General features: G+C 40.2%; 1 protein-coding gene across 1 annotated transcript in view; it reads left to right on the forward strand.

The window, feature by feature from the left end:
- FOXO1 (forkhead box O1) overlaps nt 1–11,769 on the forward strand; it is a 61,398-nt gene extending 49,629 nt beyond the window's left edge. Inside the window, exons 2-3 of the mRNA XM_071552194.1 lie at nt 7,213–8,571; nt 8,957–11,769. Coding sequence (XP_071408295.1) covers nt 7,213–8,556 — 1,344 coding nt within the window. The 3' untranslated portion in view covers nt 8,557–8,571; nt 8,957–11,769. The remainder of the gene's footprint in view (nt 1–7,212; nt 8,572–8,956) is intronic.
- Nucleotides 11,770–19,870: the final 8,101 nt, after the last annotated feature.

Consider the following 19,870-nt stretch of genomic DNA (forward strand, 5'->3'; position numbering starts at 1 on the left):
AGAAAACGGAAATGTTTATTTACAAATAGGGAACCCATATATCTGTCGAACACTTGATTTCCATCTGCTGGAATAGAGAAAGGTTACAGCATCAGTTTTGTAAAGGCAGTATTAGGATTTGTCTGGATCACTAAATTGAGGCATTCCTGCTAGATTTACATTTTTTATCTGATATTTATTTCTTCCCTTACATGCTACACTTTGCAATTTTTAAAGCTGTTATAAATGAAGGTAATAAATGAAGCCGTCATTTATCTTGGTGGCTATTTGCCCTTTTTTTTTATAACACTGTGCTGCCTTCTTACTGTTGCCTTTCTATCACACTTGAAAATGGATAGATTTTAGCCAAACTTGTTGGCTGGCCTGGCTTCCCTAATGATTTTGCTGGAGGGAGGAAGGTCCATCCAACAAATCTTGTATTTTTATGTGCATTTTTGTCTGTTGTGTTTTCTAGTCCGTGTCTCTTAGTTTCCTTGGCTTTGAAATCCTAGCGAATGTTTATATATTTGGTGTACATGGTGTTGATGATATACCTATATTGTAGTCATAGAAATAAATGTAGTTATAAAACAAAGTATTGGCACTGATGTAGGAGATCATTAACCTGATTGTGGCCCTGTCTCTCTCTTGGAGGTACAGAAAACGTAAGAGTGGTATAAGATGTTTTGGTTGTGGTCATAAAGACTACCCAGGTGTGTGCTTGCCCTGTGTGCATACTTGTAATATTATGAACCTTGTTCATGGTTTTTGACATTAGTTCTTTCTAAATGCCTGTATAGAGAAACTAGGCATATGTTACCATCTCATTAAATATGTCCAAACCGCCAATATAGAAAAGTGAAGGAGGATATCTGGGCATAGAAAGTGTGAATTGTTCAAATGTATATCAATAGAGTTGCCAGTTCTGACATGGAAGTATGCATAGCCAAGTTTCTTAAACATTAGTGTCTGGAGCTGGGCATGTATTTTCTGTTACTACATACCATGCTCCAGAGGAAAAAATTCCAGTGATTGTGAAATGCTGTCCAGTCCCTGGTTCCACATGTGGCAGCGGGATGCAACCTGGAGGATGGCCAAACACCTTCAGCGTTTGAAGCTTTTTAGTCTTTGACAGCTATAGAAGGGTAAGTAAGTGTAGGATAGTATAAATCTGTGGACTTGAATGCAGAATATACAAGACTTAGATTAACGTCACTGACATGTGGTCACAGGAAGTCCCTCTCTGTGCAGGAGATGTGTAGCAACCAGGTAGTGGTAACAAGCAGTCTGTCCCGTTCTTGTACTTTCATGCATGGAATGAGGGCTGCATTGCCGAAATCTTATCAGATAAAACAGTTTAAGGAAGTATCTCCATATTTCGAGATGATGTTCCCTGGGTGATGGTCTGGGAAAGATTCTCAGATTACACCATCTGTAATGGAAAACATATAGAAACAGCACAAGGTCCCTCTAGTAAGATAGAAGTATTTATTTTCATTTCCAGCTAATACTTGTTAACCGTATATCAGTGCAGGAGAAAAAATGAAGGAAAAAGAAAGCCCCCCCCAAGAACAAAGAACCCAAAAAAGCATTACCTGTTTGGGAGGAAATCCTGCCCTTCCACCTTCACGCCAGCTGCAGGTGGCAAATTTCCAGCATCTTCTAAATACAGCTCTTTGACCTGAGGGTAAGTGACATGCTTTCTGTCCATGCTCTGATTGGACAACAGAGGTTTCTGAGAATGCCACAACTGGGTGTCAAATTAGCTATTTCATTGGATAAGACAAACAAGATAGCTTTACACCAGACTCTTGTACCGAAGGAAATTCTAGTAGATCTGGAGTTACCAGTGTTCTTATTCCTCCTCAGCTTCTTCACTCAGCCCCTGCAAACCTGGCAGCATGGTTGGAAACCACAGCAGAAAGGGTGCAGACAGACTTGCCTGTTTTGCCAGGCATGGTCTAACTTAGCCTTGGATAGATGCTACATGGTGCTACTTGCCATGGTTAGCCCCTGCTGCTGCTGTCTAGCTGTTAATGCTGAACAAACCCTGTGCAAGCGTGCTGGAGAACTTCCTGTCATTTCCACATTTTCCTAGGAGTTTCAGTGACTTGTTTTGGAGTGGTGCTTGCCACTGAGGCTCCAAGAGGAGGATGATTTGAACATCTAGACCTGCTGTAGAATCTCCACACAAAGACGTAGAGACAGGTGTGATGTCTTGTGTAACAGCATATGGAAATCCTGGGGCCTTGCTTCTGTGCTGCAAAGCTTCTGCTTTGGTGTTTTTTCCACAGGGAGATTCTGCTGTTTTGGATTCCTACTGTAAGCTGTCAGTACCAGGACATGTTAATATGGCTGGCTTATGTGCCAAACACCACTGATTACAGCAACACCTCTCAACAACGATGGATCTCTAACCTTCTCTACTACCAGTCCTCAACCCTGACTCTTTTTCCCAAGCATGTTCCTATTGCACTATCCTCAAACTATCAGTTGAAATAAAGAAGTAGCCTCCCCTGCCTGCAGAAGCAGTCTTGAGTACTGTGTTCTCTGAAAGTTTCTCTTCAATTTCCAAATCTTTTTCAGATACTGTTTGAAGAGACCTGAGAACTACAATCAAGTATTGCGCCCTATTCTGTATTTGAGGTCATTTCAGCTGATGGTAAACTGACTGGCAACTTGTGTAGACTTCCCCCTCGGATGAGGTGTAGAAAGCAGTTGACTGCTGTGATATCTTCGGAATGAAAATTTAGCGGGCAGTCATTAGACTGTTAATTTTAATAGAAATCTTTGACATGGGTGTTATGGAAGCAGTGTTGCTCCTATGGCCTCCCAGTTTGTTATGACTGCGTCTGCCTCCACAGACCATCTCCTGCCTTTGTTACTAGTTACTTGTGAATCTCTTTCTGCGATGCTATGGCACACTTTATTGCAATGCTGTCAGCGTATGCACATTGATAGCAAATCCAGTTGTTTTTGTAAAGTGTATTGGCTGTTGCATCCATTCCTTGCTCTCCCTTTTGGTGGCTGTCATGGCACTCTGGCTAAATGGGTGCTGCCTGTGCCCGTGGGTGAGAGTATGAGGGTGGGTGAGACTATAAGCACTTAGAGGTGCTTTTGCAAACTTTGGGTCTTGCAGCTTGCCAGATGCTCACAGATCCACAATAACATCCTGCTAGGAGAGATTTGCAGTAGGGTAAAAGAGGAGCACTGCAGCAGCTTCACTTTTCTTCCAAGGGCTAGGGTGGAGGAAAGATGGCCAGCATGACTGTATGGTCTCACTTCATTAAGTATAATGTTTTCAAGTTTAACAAAGCAACCGAGTGTTTAGTAAAACACCAAAACGATTTACTAAAAAAGTAAATCAGTATCTTAACTTCACTTGTGATAGGGATATAATTTTTGTCAGCAATTAGTTAAGATAAACTTAATTTGCATGTTTTAGTATTTTTATCTTGGGTTTAAATGCAGTATTAGATATCAGTAGAACTGTTGGAAATGTGGAAATGCAGCTGAATGATATAAATGTGTAGATTCAAAGGAATAGTTTTCTTGGCCTCATGACTTTTATTAGCTGGTATGGGCTCATCATATTGCACATAGCAGATACTGATTTTGCATATTTGGAATCTTCAGTCAGCAGGTATCAATAAGCATATCCACAGCTCCCAGTCCAAATGTAGAAGTATGGCATGAAGTAAGTTTGTTTTATCCCAGAGGCGGAAACTCAATCCCAGGAAGCACTCCACAGGTGGCAGAAGCTCTGCTGCCACGCTGACCCAGGTGTTTTGATAAAATTCCAGCACAGTTACTCTCAGTGTGACCACTGCTGCACAGAGATCCACCTCAAAATGAAGATGCTTACTTTTGGAGACATTCAGGCCAGGTTTTTTGAGGCTTTGCTTTAAAGTTCAGCTGACAGCCATGGCTGAAGGCATCTTGCAGCATGCTGGGGCTGGTGGTGCCACCGTGTGCCCCAACCACTGACAGTTGCACCATTCATCCGTCTGCCAAGATCAGCTGCTGAAACTATACTTTTTTATCAGGTCATGTTTACATCTGGCAAAGATTTGTAGACACAACAGCATTAACAGCAGTGCATATTTTCACAAGATTTACCTCTTCAACACTTTTTCCAAGTTAGTAAATCATAACTTCTCTAATGTCCTGCTGGCTGCGTGAAAAACAGGAATTTATGTAACAAGCTCTGGGCCGCAAACCTTTTCCTGTTAGGAAATTTTTTTTTCATTGCTGGCAGAGTTAGGAGACAGCTCTGTTACTCAAAGAGCGACCTCAAATGTCCTCAGTACAATAATACCAGATTGTAACATTTTTGATGACTAAGGAATAGCAGTGATTTCTTAAATATTTAACACTTGTGTTGCAGAGAAGAGGCAGCTGAGCCTCATCACTGTGTTTTTCCTTCCCAATCTTACGTGTGTTTGATATGCCTATTTTGATAGTAAACAGTGATCCTGAGCCAACTGGGTATGTTTACAAAATACAGTAAAAAAATGAACTGGTGCAGGAGGTTTTTTAATCAAGAGCTGTGCAGAACAACTTTCTTGCGACATTTCTAGAGCTGGATTTGTGTCAGCGAGGGATTCGGCTGTGGCCCTGGAATGAAAACAATGGGCTGTGCCAGGCCAGCCTCACAAGGCTTCTTGGCCAGCCCCTGGGGCTGCAGGCAAGTCCAGAGATGGATTTTCGGGCTTACCCTCTCCATGTGTTAGCTGCACCTTGTGCAAATAAAATTCCAAGGTCTTCCCTAACACACTGTTGCTAAATTGAGGATGGTATTTTGATTCCAGGGTTACCTGCAGTGAAGAGATTCAGTCCTACTTTGTAGTTTGTAGAATAGCTTCCTTTCAAAATTCAGTAAGGAAACACTCAAATCATAAAATATTCATGGAGTTATAGAATGGTTGGGGTTGAAAGAGGGCCCTAAAAAATTTTCTGGTTTTAAATTCTCCTGCAGCGGGCAGGGACAGCTTGCACTAGACCAGATTGCTCCAAGCCCCATCCAGCCTGGTCTTGAACAGTGCCAGGGAAGGGGAATTGTCGCTGGTGTTTGTTTAACTGGGATAATTTGTTAAAGATGTTTCTTTGGAGGAGAGGTTGGAAAGGCTTCTGAGTTTAAGTACATGGTTTCACTCATTGTTGTGCTGATTGAACTGCCAGCTGCCTTGAGGCCATGCTCTGACAACATCTGCTGTCAGGGAGTGTCCTGTGCCCATGTTTGGGGTGACGCTGCATGTCTATCTCAAGACACTGATGCCTGTAAGGTGTTGCAGGACTGTAACACCTCCTTGCTGCCCTCATCCTCTGAAGGTTTCCTTTTTGACCCCAGAGTAACCTCTCTTGTTGAGCTCTGCAGGTGGCCAGACCTGCTTTGGCTGGTTACCTTTCCATGGTCCAAAACAGGCTCTTGCAGGGAGTTTGAGTCTGTTGTCTCTGATTTGAGCCAGGGCCCATGAGATCACTTCTTTCACCTGGCATACTTAATTACAATCTTGGCTCCTTTTCTTCTCTCAGCCTGATGTATGGGGAGAGATGTGCAACTTGGAAAAAGCAGATGTAGAGAAGTGAAGGGGAAGGAAGACATTTCTGAAGATGCTACTGTCACAGGCAGCACTCTGGCTTGGAAATTCAGCATAAGCAAAGACCAGAGAAGTAGCTGTGTCCCTCATGCTCTGATTTGCCTCATAAAAAGCTCCATGAGCTGTATCATCATCATGGTTTGACACTGTAGTGCGTGTTGGGTGTCATGTTAAAAACTTAAGATAGATGGGAGTTAAAAAACAGGGAAACAGGAAATACAGAACAAGGTGTTTGTAGGTCTGGCAACCATTTAATGTTTTGAAATAATTGATCTACTGGCTTTTTGGTGAAGATCAACCTTACTTTAGTGCTTTCTAGAAACAGCCTTTCCATTTTGGCTCCACCAAAACTTCTTTAGACAAGCTGCTAAAAATCAGTATGAATGGAAGGCAGGTCAATCACTGATTTCTCTGCCATTGAGGTCTAATTTCTGGTTTACACATTTCATGTGTTGTTTTGTGGTTCCCTTCTACTTTTTCTACATGAATTACAGTCCTAGTACAGACCATCTTAGGTGGATCTTCATGATCCATGCTACTGCCAGCCTTCTGCCAATATCCATGGCTGCCTGTTTCAGCACTCTGTGAACTTGTGGCCTTTTGAAAGCAGTTGTGTCAAGATATAGGAAAGCTTTTCTGTTGATACAATGTTTTTTGCATGTACTCAGCAGAAAATTATATGAAGAAAAATATGTTTATCTACAGCTTGATAATGCACAGATTAGTCTCTAACAGGTCACCTGTGGGCTTCCACTTTGGGCTTTTTTTTAATTCTGTTTTGTTTTTGAGATCAAAGCATAAAACATTACTTATGGCTGAGGAGGTAACAAAAAGTTCCAATACCTCTGATCATTCTTGGCACAAGATACCTGGTGCCCTCAGGTATTAGAAGAGTCAATTTTCCCTATTTAAAATGTTGCTTTCAAAAGAGAAGAATGGTTTTGAGACTGAGGTTTTGATTGCCATTTTGTCTATGCTGTTTGAATTCCTTCCTATCTTATGATTTCTTAGGCAATTTGTGATGCTTTTTATAAAAATTAGAACTTAATCCTCAGTTGGTTTTCTATTTGTGTTTTCTCATATAATGCAAGTAATATAAACCTCACTAATACTCAGTGACAATAGTCACAGTTTGTGTGTTGCATGTTTGCAGGATTTAGGGATGTGCAGGATGGGAATCTGTTATAAGGATCATAGAACAGGATCCAGCATTCTTGAACTTTGCGTAAAATAATAATTAAAAAAAATCATAAATGCAGTAAGTTCAACTTATTAGAGTGAAGCTGGTAATGAGATCGTCAGTTGTCTTCTTGATCATCTGCTATGCCTTGTATCTTTTATGAGGAATTTTTATTTCAGAACAGTTCCTTCAGTGTTTTATTTAACTTTTTATAATGTCAGATGTGATTGGGCCAGATGACAGACAAATTGACATGGCAACTCTTTTCAAGCTTGTTTCAGCCAGTTCCATGTGGTGAGCTGATAAAAGATGTTTCCAGACTGGCATGTTTTCCTATTTTATGGATATACCAGTGTTTCTAACAAAATGAGAGTGCATTTACAAAAGTAAATGTTAGTATGCCATAAAAGATGCATGTTTTCTCTGTTTCTTACATGTTGTTCCGTTTTTCAGAATTCAATCCGACACAACCTGTCTCTGCACAGCAAGTTCATCAGAGTGCAGAATGAAGGAACAGGGAAGAGTTCCTGGTGGATGCTCAATCCTGAAGGAGGAAAGAGTGGCAAATCTCCTAGGAGGCGAGCAGCATCCATGGATAACAACAGCAAGTTTGCCAAAAGCAGAGGCAGAGCTGCGAAGAAAAAAGCAGCCCTTCAGTCTGGTCAAGAGGGAAATGGTGACAGCCCTGGATCACAGTTCTCAAAGTGGCCTGCAAGTCCCAGCTCTCACAGTAATGATGACTTTGATAACTGGAGTACATTTCGACCTAGAACTAGCTCTAATGCTAGTACAATTAGTGGAAGACTTTCTCCTATTTTGCCAGAGCAAGATGATCTTGGAGATGGGGATGTACACTCTGTGGTATACCCATCATCAGCCACCAAAATGACTTCCACTCTACCCAGCCTTTCAGAGATGAGTAATTCTGAGAACATGGAAAATCTTTTGGATAATCTTAATCTTTTGTCACCTAATACATCAATGACTGTGTCAACCCAGTCTTCATCTGCTACCCTGATGCAGCAAACACCAGGTTACTCATTTGCATCCTCAACCACAAGTATAGGTTCACCAAATCCAGACTACAGGAAATTTACTTATGCTCAAGCTAGCATGAACTCTTTGTCCCAGATTCCTATGCAGACTCTTCAAGACAGTAAATCAAGCTATGGATCGATGAGCCAATATAACTATCCTGCAGGACTTCTGAAGGAGTTACTGACTTCTGATTCTCCGCCGCACAGTGATATCCTGGCATCAGTAGACACTGGTGTTTCCCAGCCTGGTGGCAGGGCTCTGGGCCAAAGTGTGCTGATGGTTGCTAACTCGGTGATGCCAACTTATGGCAGCCAACCACCCCACAACAAAATGATGAATCCTAATGCCCGCCCTCACCAAGGACATAACCAGCCAACACCTGCAGTTAATGGCCGTGCCTTGTCACACACAGTGAACACCATGTCTCACACATCAGGTCTAAATCGCTTGTCGACAGTGAAGACTTCGTTACAAGTGCCTATGAGTCACCCAATGCAGATGAATGCTATGAATCCATATGCCCCTGTTAACAGTTGCAATGGTTACGGAAGGGTGGGAATTGTTTCCCTCCACCAGGAGAAGCTTCCCAGTGACTTAGACGACATGTTAATTGAACGGTTGGACTGTGACATGGAGTCGATTATCCGCAATGACCTTATGGATGGAGAAACATTAGATTTTAACTTTGACAGTGTATTGCCTAACCAAAGTTTTCAGCATAGCGTAAAGACAACTACACACAGTTGGGTGTCAGGCTAGGATGTGTAGTAGGAGGTAAGCTGCGCTTTTTATAATAAATATCCAAAACAGCTAAACGGAAAAGAGATGTCAGAATGCTTAAAATCTGGGAGGTCTTCTGTGTTGGCATGTAAATTGCCTCTATAACAGTCAGTCACTTTCCAGTCTTTTGTTAGTTTGGAAATCAGGTTTGCACTGGTGCATTAGGATTGTCACGTACCAACTCTGTGACTTCTTGTGGAGCACTTACGTTTTGTCATTGATGTTTTAAACAAAAAACTTGCTGTTAACTGGCCAATAATGAATGCTTTTTTTTCTCCATTTAAGGTATCTTAAAGATAGTTTGAGCACATTTTAATAGATTTACTCTTCTGTTGTGATTGTTAATTTCTTCTTTTTGTTGTTTTTTCTTTCTTCCTAGGCTATGGTTAAATTCTCCAGACTTGTCTGACAGCAGGAACTGAGAAAAGCAGTACAAAGATGTCCTTCATCTTTCTTTTTAATTTTCTTGACAAAGCTGTGCGCATGCACTGACTTTTTTTTTGGGTCTTTTTTTTTTCTTTTTTCTTCCTTTCGTCAGAGTTGGCAGCAGAGAGAGTATTTTCCTGTACAGGATGTTTGCCCAAGGTTTGCAGGTTATGTGCTGCTGTAGATAAGAACTGTGCCATTGGAAATTTCATTACTCTGAAGTGCCAAATTCACTACACCATATAATCACAGCCAAGACTATTACTTACATCATGTCGTGCTTTCGGTTTTGTACAGTATGATCTGTAGAAGAAGAATTGTTTTCTAAGACTATCTGTTTTGGTCCAAGAAAAATTTATAAACTTTTGTAAGAATACTGTGATATCTCATGCCCTAAGTAAGTTTTGTTGATATTACCTGTGTTTTGATGAATTGAGATAACCGTGGACTTGCCTTGCAGCAGTATGAACTGCATTATTTTACTCAAAATTGTCACACATTTCAGATGGGAATAGAATAGCCTGTTAAATATGATCTTAGAAAACTCACTGAGTATTCAAAGCAAACAGTAAGTTAAATGACATTGGGTAAGTTACCTGTATTCGTGTAAATTTATACAAGAATATATTTCATTGTCAGACTAATGACTTTATTGTTGGGCTTAAGATAATTTTTGGAGTACTTTCCAAGCTATTTTTCTTATAATTAAAATCTACTTTTGTTACATAGGCAACTTAAAAAAAAAATCTGAGATCTGGCAGCATTCATAACCTCTTAATTTTGTACAGTATTTTAACTGGATTAAGTACATGTTTTTATAAAATTCCCTAGCACTTGGGAGTGCTAATAAAGAGAAAGCTTAATAAGGATCTTGAATACAAAACATTTCTGTCTTGACATCCCTTTGTTTTGTTGCGTGATGTATAAATATAGACAACTTTATGTTTAGGAAGTATTTAATCAGTTTTATATATACAGTTTTAGAAATGTCATCTGCTTCTATTACCATTTTCACTCTGAATACCACAAAGTGTTAAGTATTCATTGTTAAGATGCTTGTACAATGCTTCACATGTATATTTATTTCATGGAGGTCTCATAATGTTTGTGCAAACAAGAGCATGATCTTTTCTTGAAAAACTCATAATTATAGTAAAATGAATGACAAAATTGTCATTTGTCTTAATTAGAACTAGTTTTAGGGTTCATCAGTGCTTTATTGTAAAGCTAAAACTCCCATGACGCCTTATTACAGGACAAAACATTACTTTTTTTTTTAATAAGAAAGGTAAAGTAAGTGGCAAAGTTATACAAATACATGAGCTTTAGGGTAGGGGAGAGCACTAATTGCGGAGATCTTGTCTCTATGGAAAAACTTGCTCTTGTTGGAGTAGGCACACTGACAGCTACCAGTGCATTTTCATGAGCGGATCTTGGAATAAATGAATTCTATTTTTTTTGTAGTTGCATGATGCAGTTTTTATGAATGTATGGATAACAGGATCCACTGGTTGCTACACAGCATTTGTGTTACAGAAATCCTTGGATCTTTTTTATACACTGACAGGATGAACAGCTTTTGTGCTAGGGCTGGCTTTTATGGAGGAGAGAATCAAATATTTTTACACTGAGCTTTCCTTTGTCTACATAACTTGCAACTGGAAAATGTTCTAATTGAAGTTTATCTTCCCTGTAGTGATGGTATATGGTGCAGACAGAAACGGGATGTGCCAAGTAAATGAACTTCAGTAACAAGCCGTATATTTAATGATCCTGTTATGACTTTCTTAAGGCTCTGCAATGTATTTACTGGTGTGCTAGCATTTAGCTCCCTCACAGGCTTAAATCGCTACTAATTACTGCTGGTCCTACTTTTTTAGATGTACTGTTATGGTTGTCAGCAGTTCCAAAGTCTGATGTTAAGCTGTTCTGTGATATAAGATCTCCCCCAGCATGAAATCAGTCTTTGTACTTGTTTTGAGCAAAATCAAATTTTCTTAGTGCCAAAGCCTCAATGAAGCCACCTGCTTTTACAGGCAAATATCTCTAGTAGGATCTTCACCATCAAATTCGTAGTCTCTGAAATGTGATAGTAAATCTGGCAGTGAAGCCAAGTGGAGGGCTCACATATGGATTTCTGAAGATCCTTCTTTCTGCTATGTGTGCAAAAATGTTTGCTCCCGAATAGGCACTGATTCACGTAGGCCAAAGTAGTTGTAAAATTCATCTCTGCACACAAAGAAAGCAGTACTGAATGCTGTACTTTATGGGGATGCAGCTGAACATGCTACATATAACAATATACCTCCTGTTTATTATTTACTGCTACTGTATAACTTCCTGTAAACAGATATTTTATTTGCTTCCTTTTATAACTATGAATAACATAAATATAGCCATTCCTTAATTACAACAGTCTGTAGGAAGCCCTTTGAATTCTTATGAGAAAATAGTTATAGGTAATCAGAGGTCTGGTTGTGTGGTCTATTTTTTTTTTTGTGGTGCCATTCTATTATTTTGCAATTGTAATTCTGGAATACTGTGAAGTTTGGTGAAGGAGCATGTTGTCTGCCTTGAAAACAAACATTATGTGACCTCTAGTAATAAATCCTTTTTCAGTAAAAGTACCAAGTTTCTGGAGTAACTTAGTTTGTCAGAATTGTTGTAAATGATTGGTTTGTGAATTGTGCAGATGATCTTACCTATGCAGCCTTGTTTTTGACTTTTCTCTGGTTTGTACTGTTATTAAAAGTTTATTGTATTATAGAGCTGTTCAGATATTTTAAATATAAAGATGTATTGTTTCCATAATATAGCTATATGATATATGTTTAGGTAGTAGATGCATTAATTGGAAAGCTCTGCTTTGATAAACTGACAGTTTGCCTACACTTATAAGCAAAAATCATATTGCTTATTGTTGGCTTAAGTCAACAGAGCATCCCTGAGAAGTTAAAATTGGACCAATTTTAAAACAGTATAAAATTTGCACTTGTTAAACCACTGGATGTATGTTAGTACTTTTTTATTTTTTTACTGATTTGAAATTCCTATTTTCATTATGAAATTGCTAGGATTCTTAATTTATGACTGATTTTAAATAAGGTATTCTCATTATTGTTATTATTTTGGTAATCATAATGTAAGATGCAGCATGGTTTATGCAAGCAAAAATCAAATTATTCAACTTTTAAACTGGCCTCTTTTTTGAAGGTGTTCCACAAACCAGCAATATTGTGAGAGATTGGCATGTACATACTGCTAGTTCTATTTGCGAGTGGTGTGACAGCTCTTCCATGCTTCAGTGCTCTGACTTAGTCACACTGCAAAATTAAAATTCATATGTGGATATTTTCAGAAAAAGTGCCTGATGTACTTCTACAGACACGTGAGAACAATCCCTGACAATTTGTTGTATAAAGCCATAAATGTATATAAATTATGTTTAAAAAGTTTTGTGTGCTTTCTTATATACAGAAAATGACATTTGTACCAGGATTCTACTTGTGATTAGTAATCCTTCTACTGAGATGTTGTTGTAATCACCTTCCTTACCATGTAATCTTTGTAATGATGATGATCCCATTTGGACAATCCTGATGGCATTAGCAATTTTATACAGAAAAATACCTCATGGTACCAAGTCTTGCCTGGCGAGATGATAACATATAAATGAGCAAACACTAACAGCAGAATAATTAACAAATTTTCCATTACTTGGTATAAAGGAATTTTTCTCTCTTGACATTGCTTCTGGAATTGGAACTGTAGCAGGTACAGGAACCTAACAGGGCTGTGTTACCGGTGTTTTATCACAACCTAGTGTGCTAAAAGTATCTTGTTTACAAGTCTTTGAGACTAAACACAAGAAGAATCCATGCCTGACTCCTAGGGCTTATGAGACATCTTTATGTAGAGATGTGTTATTACTGGAAACTGCATTAGGCAGCATCAGACCATGTTGCCAATGCTTCAACAAGCATAGTTCAGAGAAAATTACAAAAAAGTCCTGAAATCCTTTCAGAATGGGTATTTGTAAGTATAAGCTCTTAATAAAATTGCTATGACATGAGATGGTAATTAGTGTATCAGAATGTTATGTAATACATTATTAGAGATGAAAAAAGGAATGCTAACATCCATCAAACCACAGGAAAGAATTAGTCTTTGAGTCCAAATTACAGGTTAGAACCTAATGCTATTAAATGTGGGAGAGAGTCAGCTCTGGAGGGAGATGTTTCTCTTCTTTCTACTCCCCATGTTAAAGCAAGACAGTCCACAAAGCCCTCTTGGCCCTCTTTTCCTTGGTTTTCACCTCGTCTTCCTCTGCCCATCCTGAAGTATGTACCTTTTCTCAGAGTGTGTGTTTTCCCTGTTGAACATTTGCAATATATAGGCCAACTTGCACGGTCCCACTCCTTTGGCACCATGCTTTACGCTGTGGTGGTGGGAGCACTGCTGATGTGAGTAGAGAGAGAAGGAATGTCTAATTCTTTTTCTTTTCTTTTTTTTTTTTTTTTAATTTAGATTGTGTTTCAAAACAGAGCTGGAAGAAAGGATAAGAGGGTGCCAGAACAGACAGCCAATAACACCCACGCCATGGTTGTCTTGTGAGGCCCAGCTCCCTGCTTGCCTGCAGGTGGGGAGGGAGAGTGGTGGCAGAGAGCAGGCTTTAAATGAATCGCTGGCAAAAAAAGCCAGTTTGATCTTGAAGTGAGCAGAGATAGACCTAAAGAGCGTGAAAGAATGCATTGAACATAAAAATAGAAATTTTTGAAGATAGTAAAAAAAATAATTTATGCTTGTACTTTGCAGTTTCATCTTTATTTTAGCTTTGCCTGTCTTTCTTTAGTGTACATTTTGGAAGAGTTTTTTCATGTTAGGGAAAGCTGAGGATAACTTCCCTGACATTTTGAAAAGCCTGACTTCTGGAATGAGAGGGTTATAACATCCAAAGATACTCTCTTTGGGTATTGGTGAAGCTGTTATTGGAAAGGATGCACATTTATCTGGTACATGACTGGTTACTGCTGTCAGGAGAGATAGTCACAGCTTGACTCTTGGGAAGAGACCGACTAGCAATTTATATCAAACTGACAATGACGGATTTGAATAGCACAGAAACTTCTAAGCATCCTTATGCTCTGAGTCCGTTCTACATCATTGTAATAAACCTGGTTTTGTGCAGAAACATCAACTACTATGTCATGCCAATTGATAATCCAATTAAAACTACAAGTGACATTAGATCTTGCAGCCATTTATTGTGCATCTGATGTGCAAAGACGGGGTTTGTGAAGATCCTTGGAAGGAATAACTTGAAGTGATCATACCTGTGGTCATACCTACTGCTAGAATTGCATGCAAATCCCTGTTTGTTACCTGGCATTGTTTTGCTTGGGGTAATGTTCTGGCATGTGCCAAAATGATAGCTAAAATGAGTAGGCAAGGACAGCGCCCAATGTTATTTTAGATTTTTCTACTTGCTGTTGGACCCTGGGGCATTCAGAAATTTTGCATGTAGTTTTTGCAAGTAAACTTCTTGTGTGGGTGTTTATCACTGAGGCGATGGGAGAAAGGATGAGGGCTTCTTGCAGTACAACTGGAGGAGCATTGCAGGAAACTTCTGATGGGTATAATAGGGCTGCAGAGTGAAGAGTCAGACAAAGACCTTATTCACAACTTGGAACCTCAACATTTGACATCCTTCCTGTCTGCTCTTCTACAGTTGCTCATGCCATTCCTAAATGAAGAGGTCTTTCCAAGCAAGATGAGTGAGTGTTGGCCTCTTCTCCTAAGTAACAGGAAGAAGAGGAAACGGCCTCAAGTTGCCCCAGGGAAAGTTTAGCTTGGTTATTAGGAAAAATTTCTTCACCAAATGGGTTGACAAGTAGTGGAACAAGCTGTCCAGGGAAGTGGTTGAGTCACCATCCTGGGAAGTATTTAGAAACCATGCAGATGAGTCACTCAGGGATATGGTTTAGTGGTGGACTTGGCAATGCTGGGTTAATGGTTGGGCATGATGGTCTTAAAGGTATTTTCCAACCCAAGTGATTCTATGGTTGTGTTTCCTTCTCTGTACCCTAGAGTGACACTGCCTGAGCAGGCAACTGCCCAGACCTTGCACAAGAGCTTTGCTGGGTTTTCAGGGAACTATGTTTGGCGGGAATGTCTAAATTTTTTCTGAAATATTCAATCAACTTCAGTCAAGTCAGAGGAGCTCATGGAGAAGCCACTATAGAAATGTATATGCACTTGGAAAGGGAGTGGGGATGAGAAATTCTGGGATGATGAGGCAGGTTAAATGGTTGCTTTTGAAGGCCGAGGGGAACACTGGATTTCTCAGGGGTAAGTGCTAATGCAGCAAATAAAAGAGCTTCCTTTCTGTTGGATTTTGAAGTTGTGTCCAGTAGCAGCCACAGATGACACAAAATCCTGGCTTGGATTGTTGCTTGAGTCTTTTTGACCAGGTGAAAACAAGTGATGACATGTGAAACCCTGTGAAAACTGGGTTTTCAAGAGTCCAAATAAATTACCACTTCCTGCTCCTCCCTCTCTTCCTCCTTCACCCCAGCAATTTACAGCACTTGAGAGGAGTGTTCCTGTTTGTTTTTTGGGTATCTTTCCACCCTACTCAGAGGAGTTGGACTAGGCAAGGCTCTATGTCCTTTCATCCCCACAGCAATGGCTGAGCTGTGCTGGGGAAGTTCTTTGCCTCTCCCTTCCTCAGACCATACAACAGATCTCTCAATTTAACACCCAAACGAGCCCCAAAGGCAAAGTTGATTCACTCAGTGGATGACTCCAGGAGCCCTTTGAGATGGGAAGTTTTGTCTGCCTGTGGCTCATCTGTTGGGGGCCTTCTGAAATGAAAATAGCCTGGGGATGACAAGGAAGGCCCTGGGAAAGGGGCTTGGCTTGGAGCCATTCAGCTGTTCCACCACTCGCCCTGTCTCACCCAGCCTCAGTGTCCTTTAACCCCCATACCCTTGTTGATCTTCAAGGCAGGGCTTTCCAAAGAGGCCTTTCTGAGTAGGGTTTCCACATCCCATTCTGCCGTGAGCAAACTCTAGTGGTACAAGGACATCTGCTAGGAAGTTTATTTTGAGCAAAAAATAAGAAGTATAGCCCTCTTGCCTACAGACTCCTTGAGGAGCTGGTTGTCTTCATTTCTGTGGTCCTGGTGTGGTAGGTACAGAAAGTCAAGAGCCTGCTGGTGACTGAGAAGAACACCAGGCAGATTAATTGAAGAATAATATTCAGTATAATTATACTGGGTATTCTGGACTCAACTGTTGGATGATCTGTTGCTTAAATAGGACTTCATAACAGATAAGTTAAAAGAATTATGATGCTGGTCTTTGAAAGGGGTGCTAGCACAATCATAGGAGCTGTGTTTGACTTCCATATGGGATAACTTCACAGAACAGGTGTCACAGACTGAGTAGCTGAGTGGAGTGATTGAGGGAAAACAGTGGCCATGTTCTTGCTGGAGAAAGCTGTGCTTCACAAACGTGGCTAAGACAGCAAGCATGGGAACATGAGTGATCAATTTGACCTGTTTGGATTTTCAGTGGCTTCAGAAATTTTCCTTGTTGAAGTTCCTCAGTCAACTGGGATGTAATGGAAGTGAAGGGACTGGAGCACAAGTCCTATGGGGAGAGGCTGAGGGAGCTGGGGTTGCTCAGCCTGGAGAAGAGGAGGCTTAGACATGACCTCATCACTGTCTAGAACTACCTGAAGGGAAGTTCTAGCCAGGTGGGGTTGGTCTCTTCTCCCAGGCACTCAGCAATAGGACAAGGGGACACGGGCTCAAGCTCTGCCAGGGAAAATATAAGTTGGATATCAGAAAAAAATTCTTTACAGAGAGCATAATCAGGCATTGGAATGGCCTGCCCAGAGAGCTGGTAGATTCACCTTCCCTGGAGGTTTTTAAACTGAGATTGGCCATGGCACTGAGTGCCATTATCTAGTAAATGGACTGGAGTTGGACCAAGGGTTGGACTTGGATGATCTCGGAGGTCTTTTCCAACCCAATTGATTCTATGATTCTAAGTCCTCAGTGCCTACACTGATTTAAAGTGTTGGTCATCCAAGGGCGCGTAGTACTTAGCTTTTCCAAACTTCAGAACCTTATCTTTCCTCAAGGAACCATGTTCAATGAGTTTGAACAATCAGCAGAAGCAGTTGATAACTTAAATTGCTGAGGACACGGTTATATGGAGCAGTGAAATGTCAGGCTGTGCCAAGAGCTGTGGGAGGGTTTCAGCAGATATGATAAACCAGCAGATACAACTAAGTTAAATGTGGAATAATGCACAGGGGAGAAGGGAAAAGTGAACTCTGGATGAGATGCTACCACCATGAAAAAGATCTTGGAGTCATGGAAGGTATTTCTTGGAAGTCTCAGCACACAATTAGCTGTGGACAATAAAACCTGGTAGAAATAATAGTAGGCCTGGCAGAGTCCATAGCAGAGACTAAATAGGGGAAAAGATGAGGGAGGGTGGGTATAGATGAGTGAGGTGATAGAGGTTTGTAAAATTTTGGGTGCTGTGTAGAAGGTGAATAGGAAGTGATTAATCAGTGTATCTTGAGACAAAATTGGAAGCACCCAATGAAATAATCAGGCAGCAGGTTTAAAACAAACAAGAGGAAGTACTTCTTCACACAGTACATAATTAAAATTTGGAACTCATTTCCATGAGATGTGGTGAAGGCCAAAACTATAAATTGATTAAAAAATATTTTACAAATTAATAGAAGATACATCCATCAGTGGCTATTAAATACAATGGTCCGGATGCGACCCTAGCTCAGGAAGTCTCTAAATGTCCAGCTGCTGAAAGCTTGGAGCATGTACCAGGAAAGTGATGACTCAGTCTGTAGCCTGTCCCTTATGCACTTTTCTCCTGTGTATCCACTGCTGGCCATTGTAAATGACTGGACATTGTTGTAGGTGGACCTTTTCATCTGACCTTACAGGAGTTGTCTTCAGAATCTTAGTTATACTGGAAATAGGCACAATCAGAAACAGCTGCCTGCTACCTTTTCAAACATCCACGTGTTCCTCTCCAATTCTCTGTCAGTGATCATGGACACTGTGTTGACAGTCTTCCTTGATACTGTTCACTTGGAGGCATCAACTGAGATTATGTTCTCACCATAATAAGCTGTGATGTAACAAATGCAAAATACTTGGTTAGATTTTTAAGTTTTTAGCGCAGAACAAAATGCATAGAAATATGTCAGAGGAAGACAAAGCAGGGACAAACAAAATCCCTGTTCATCCCCAAGCATCTTGTCTGTAGCAGCTCTATGGAAACTGCTCAGGGCAGGGATAAGATAGTGTATTACAAATCCCATCCTCCCTCCCACACCTATAACTAAAGCACTGCCTTTTTTTTTTTTTAATTTTGTTGGCCAGTAAGGGGTTAAAATAATTCTTGTAGGCATGTGGAAGCCTTTCAAAGATATTCAACAGTGATGCTGGACAGTAAGCCTAGCAGTACTGGTGTAAAAGTAATGGTGTGTCAGTGGTAGGAGCTTCTCCAGTGCTGATAGCTGAGGTCAGCGAAAAGAGAAATGTATGTGAAATACACAGTTTTATTGCTTTTTAAATACTTTAATGATGTAGAATGGAATTCCAATGGATGGAAAACCAGCATTTTCTTTCCAGATACGTAGTTTGAGCTCTTTGCTTTGGATGTTAACAGAATGACACCAGGCTTGTCAACTCACAGTAACTGATTATTGCTGACCTAAAGATGAAGGAAAGGTGAGCCTTACCCTGCTGGAGGCTTAAACCAGCCTATTATACGACTTCATGTGAAAAGACACTGAGCAGACATTCCAACTAAGTCTTTAATGCCAGCAGCTATAAATACTGTGTGAGAGTGAATTTATACTATAACTCGCCAGTCAACATGCAGGAAATCACAGACTTCACTCAAGTGTTGAAAATATAATGCTAATGGAATACCATATGCATTGCAAACGTAGCTTTCTTTCCTTAGATCTGTGTCCAAAGGTGCTTCCTCTGTGAAGCTTTGAAATGTGAAGTCTGATCAATGATGACTCTTCTCAAAATATTCAAAAAGAATTTTTAAGAAAGCTGTCACCTCTGTATGTTCCTCTTCAAGACTGAGTGTTTTATTCCTCTAGACTCTCACTGTTAAAAGAAAGAGGAGATACCTAAGCCTCCATAAATGCAAACTGTAAGGTGTTTAAATTAACCTAAGGCTTGGTACCTCAACTGACTGAAACCTGGACTTTCAAATGTATTTTAAATTGAATAATAGGGAACCATGCATTTTATAAAACACTGGTTAGACTTTATTATCAAGCAGATCCATTTCCTCTTCCCTGTCTTCTCACCCATCTTTTCCTTGGTGATAGGTTTGGCAATGGTTTAGTGACACCTAAATCATGGTTGCAATGTCAGAAACTGGGCATCCAGAGTTCTTTCCTATTTATATTGGCATCTACTACTATTTAGCAGCTTTTCTTTAGCCTGCTTTGATTAGCAGTGTTCACAAGGCATGTAGTGCTTTCCAAACATGATGAAAGTATTACTAGTTCTGAAAAAAACTTGCAACTGACAATTTGCAGTAAGCAATAGCTTTGTGTGACCAGTTCTGAAGGCTTCCATGTCTCTCCTCAAAGTTTCCTAGTTTGTCCTGAACTCTGTTTTGACTTCATTAGCTATTAGCAACATTAAGACATGTTAAGGTTACTATGAGAACTTCAGGAAGCTCTCTGCCACCCACTCCAGAAGCTGTGCAGATACTCTGAGGCTATTGCAAACAAAGTGAAATGTGTAGGCCTATTCCCTTGGAATAAACTTAATTTGCTGGTGATTTGTATC

This window comes from Pithys albifrons, chromosome 1, assembly GCF_047495875.1.
Source record: "Pithys albifrons albifrons isolate INPA30051 chromosome 1, PitAlb_v1, whole genome shotgun sequence".
Classification (NCBI taxonomy): Eukaryota; Metazoa; Chordata; class Aves; order Passeriformes; family Thamnophilidae; genus Pithys; species Pithys albifrons.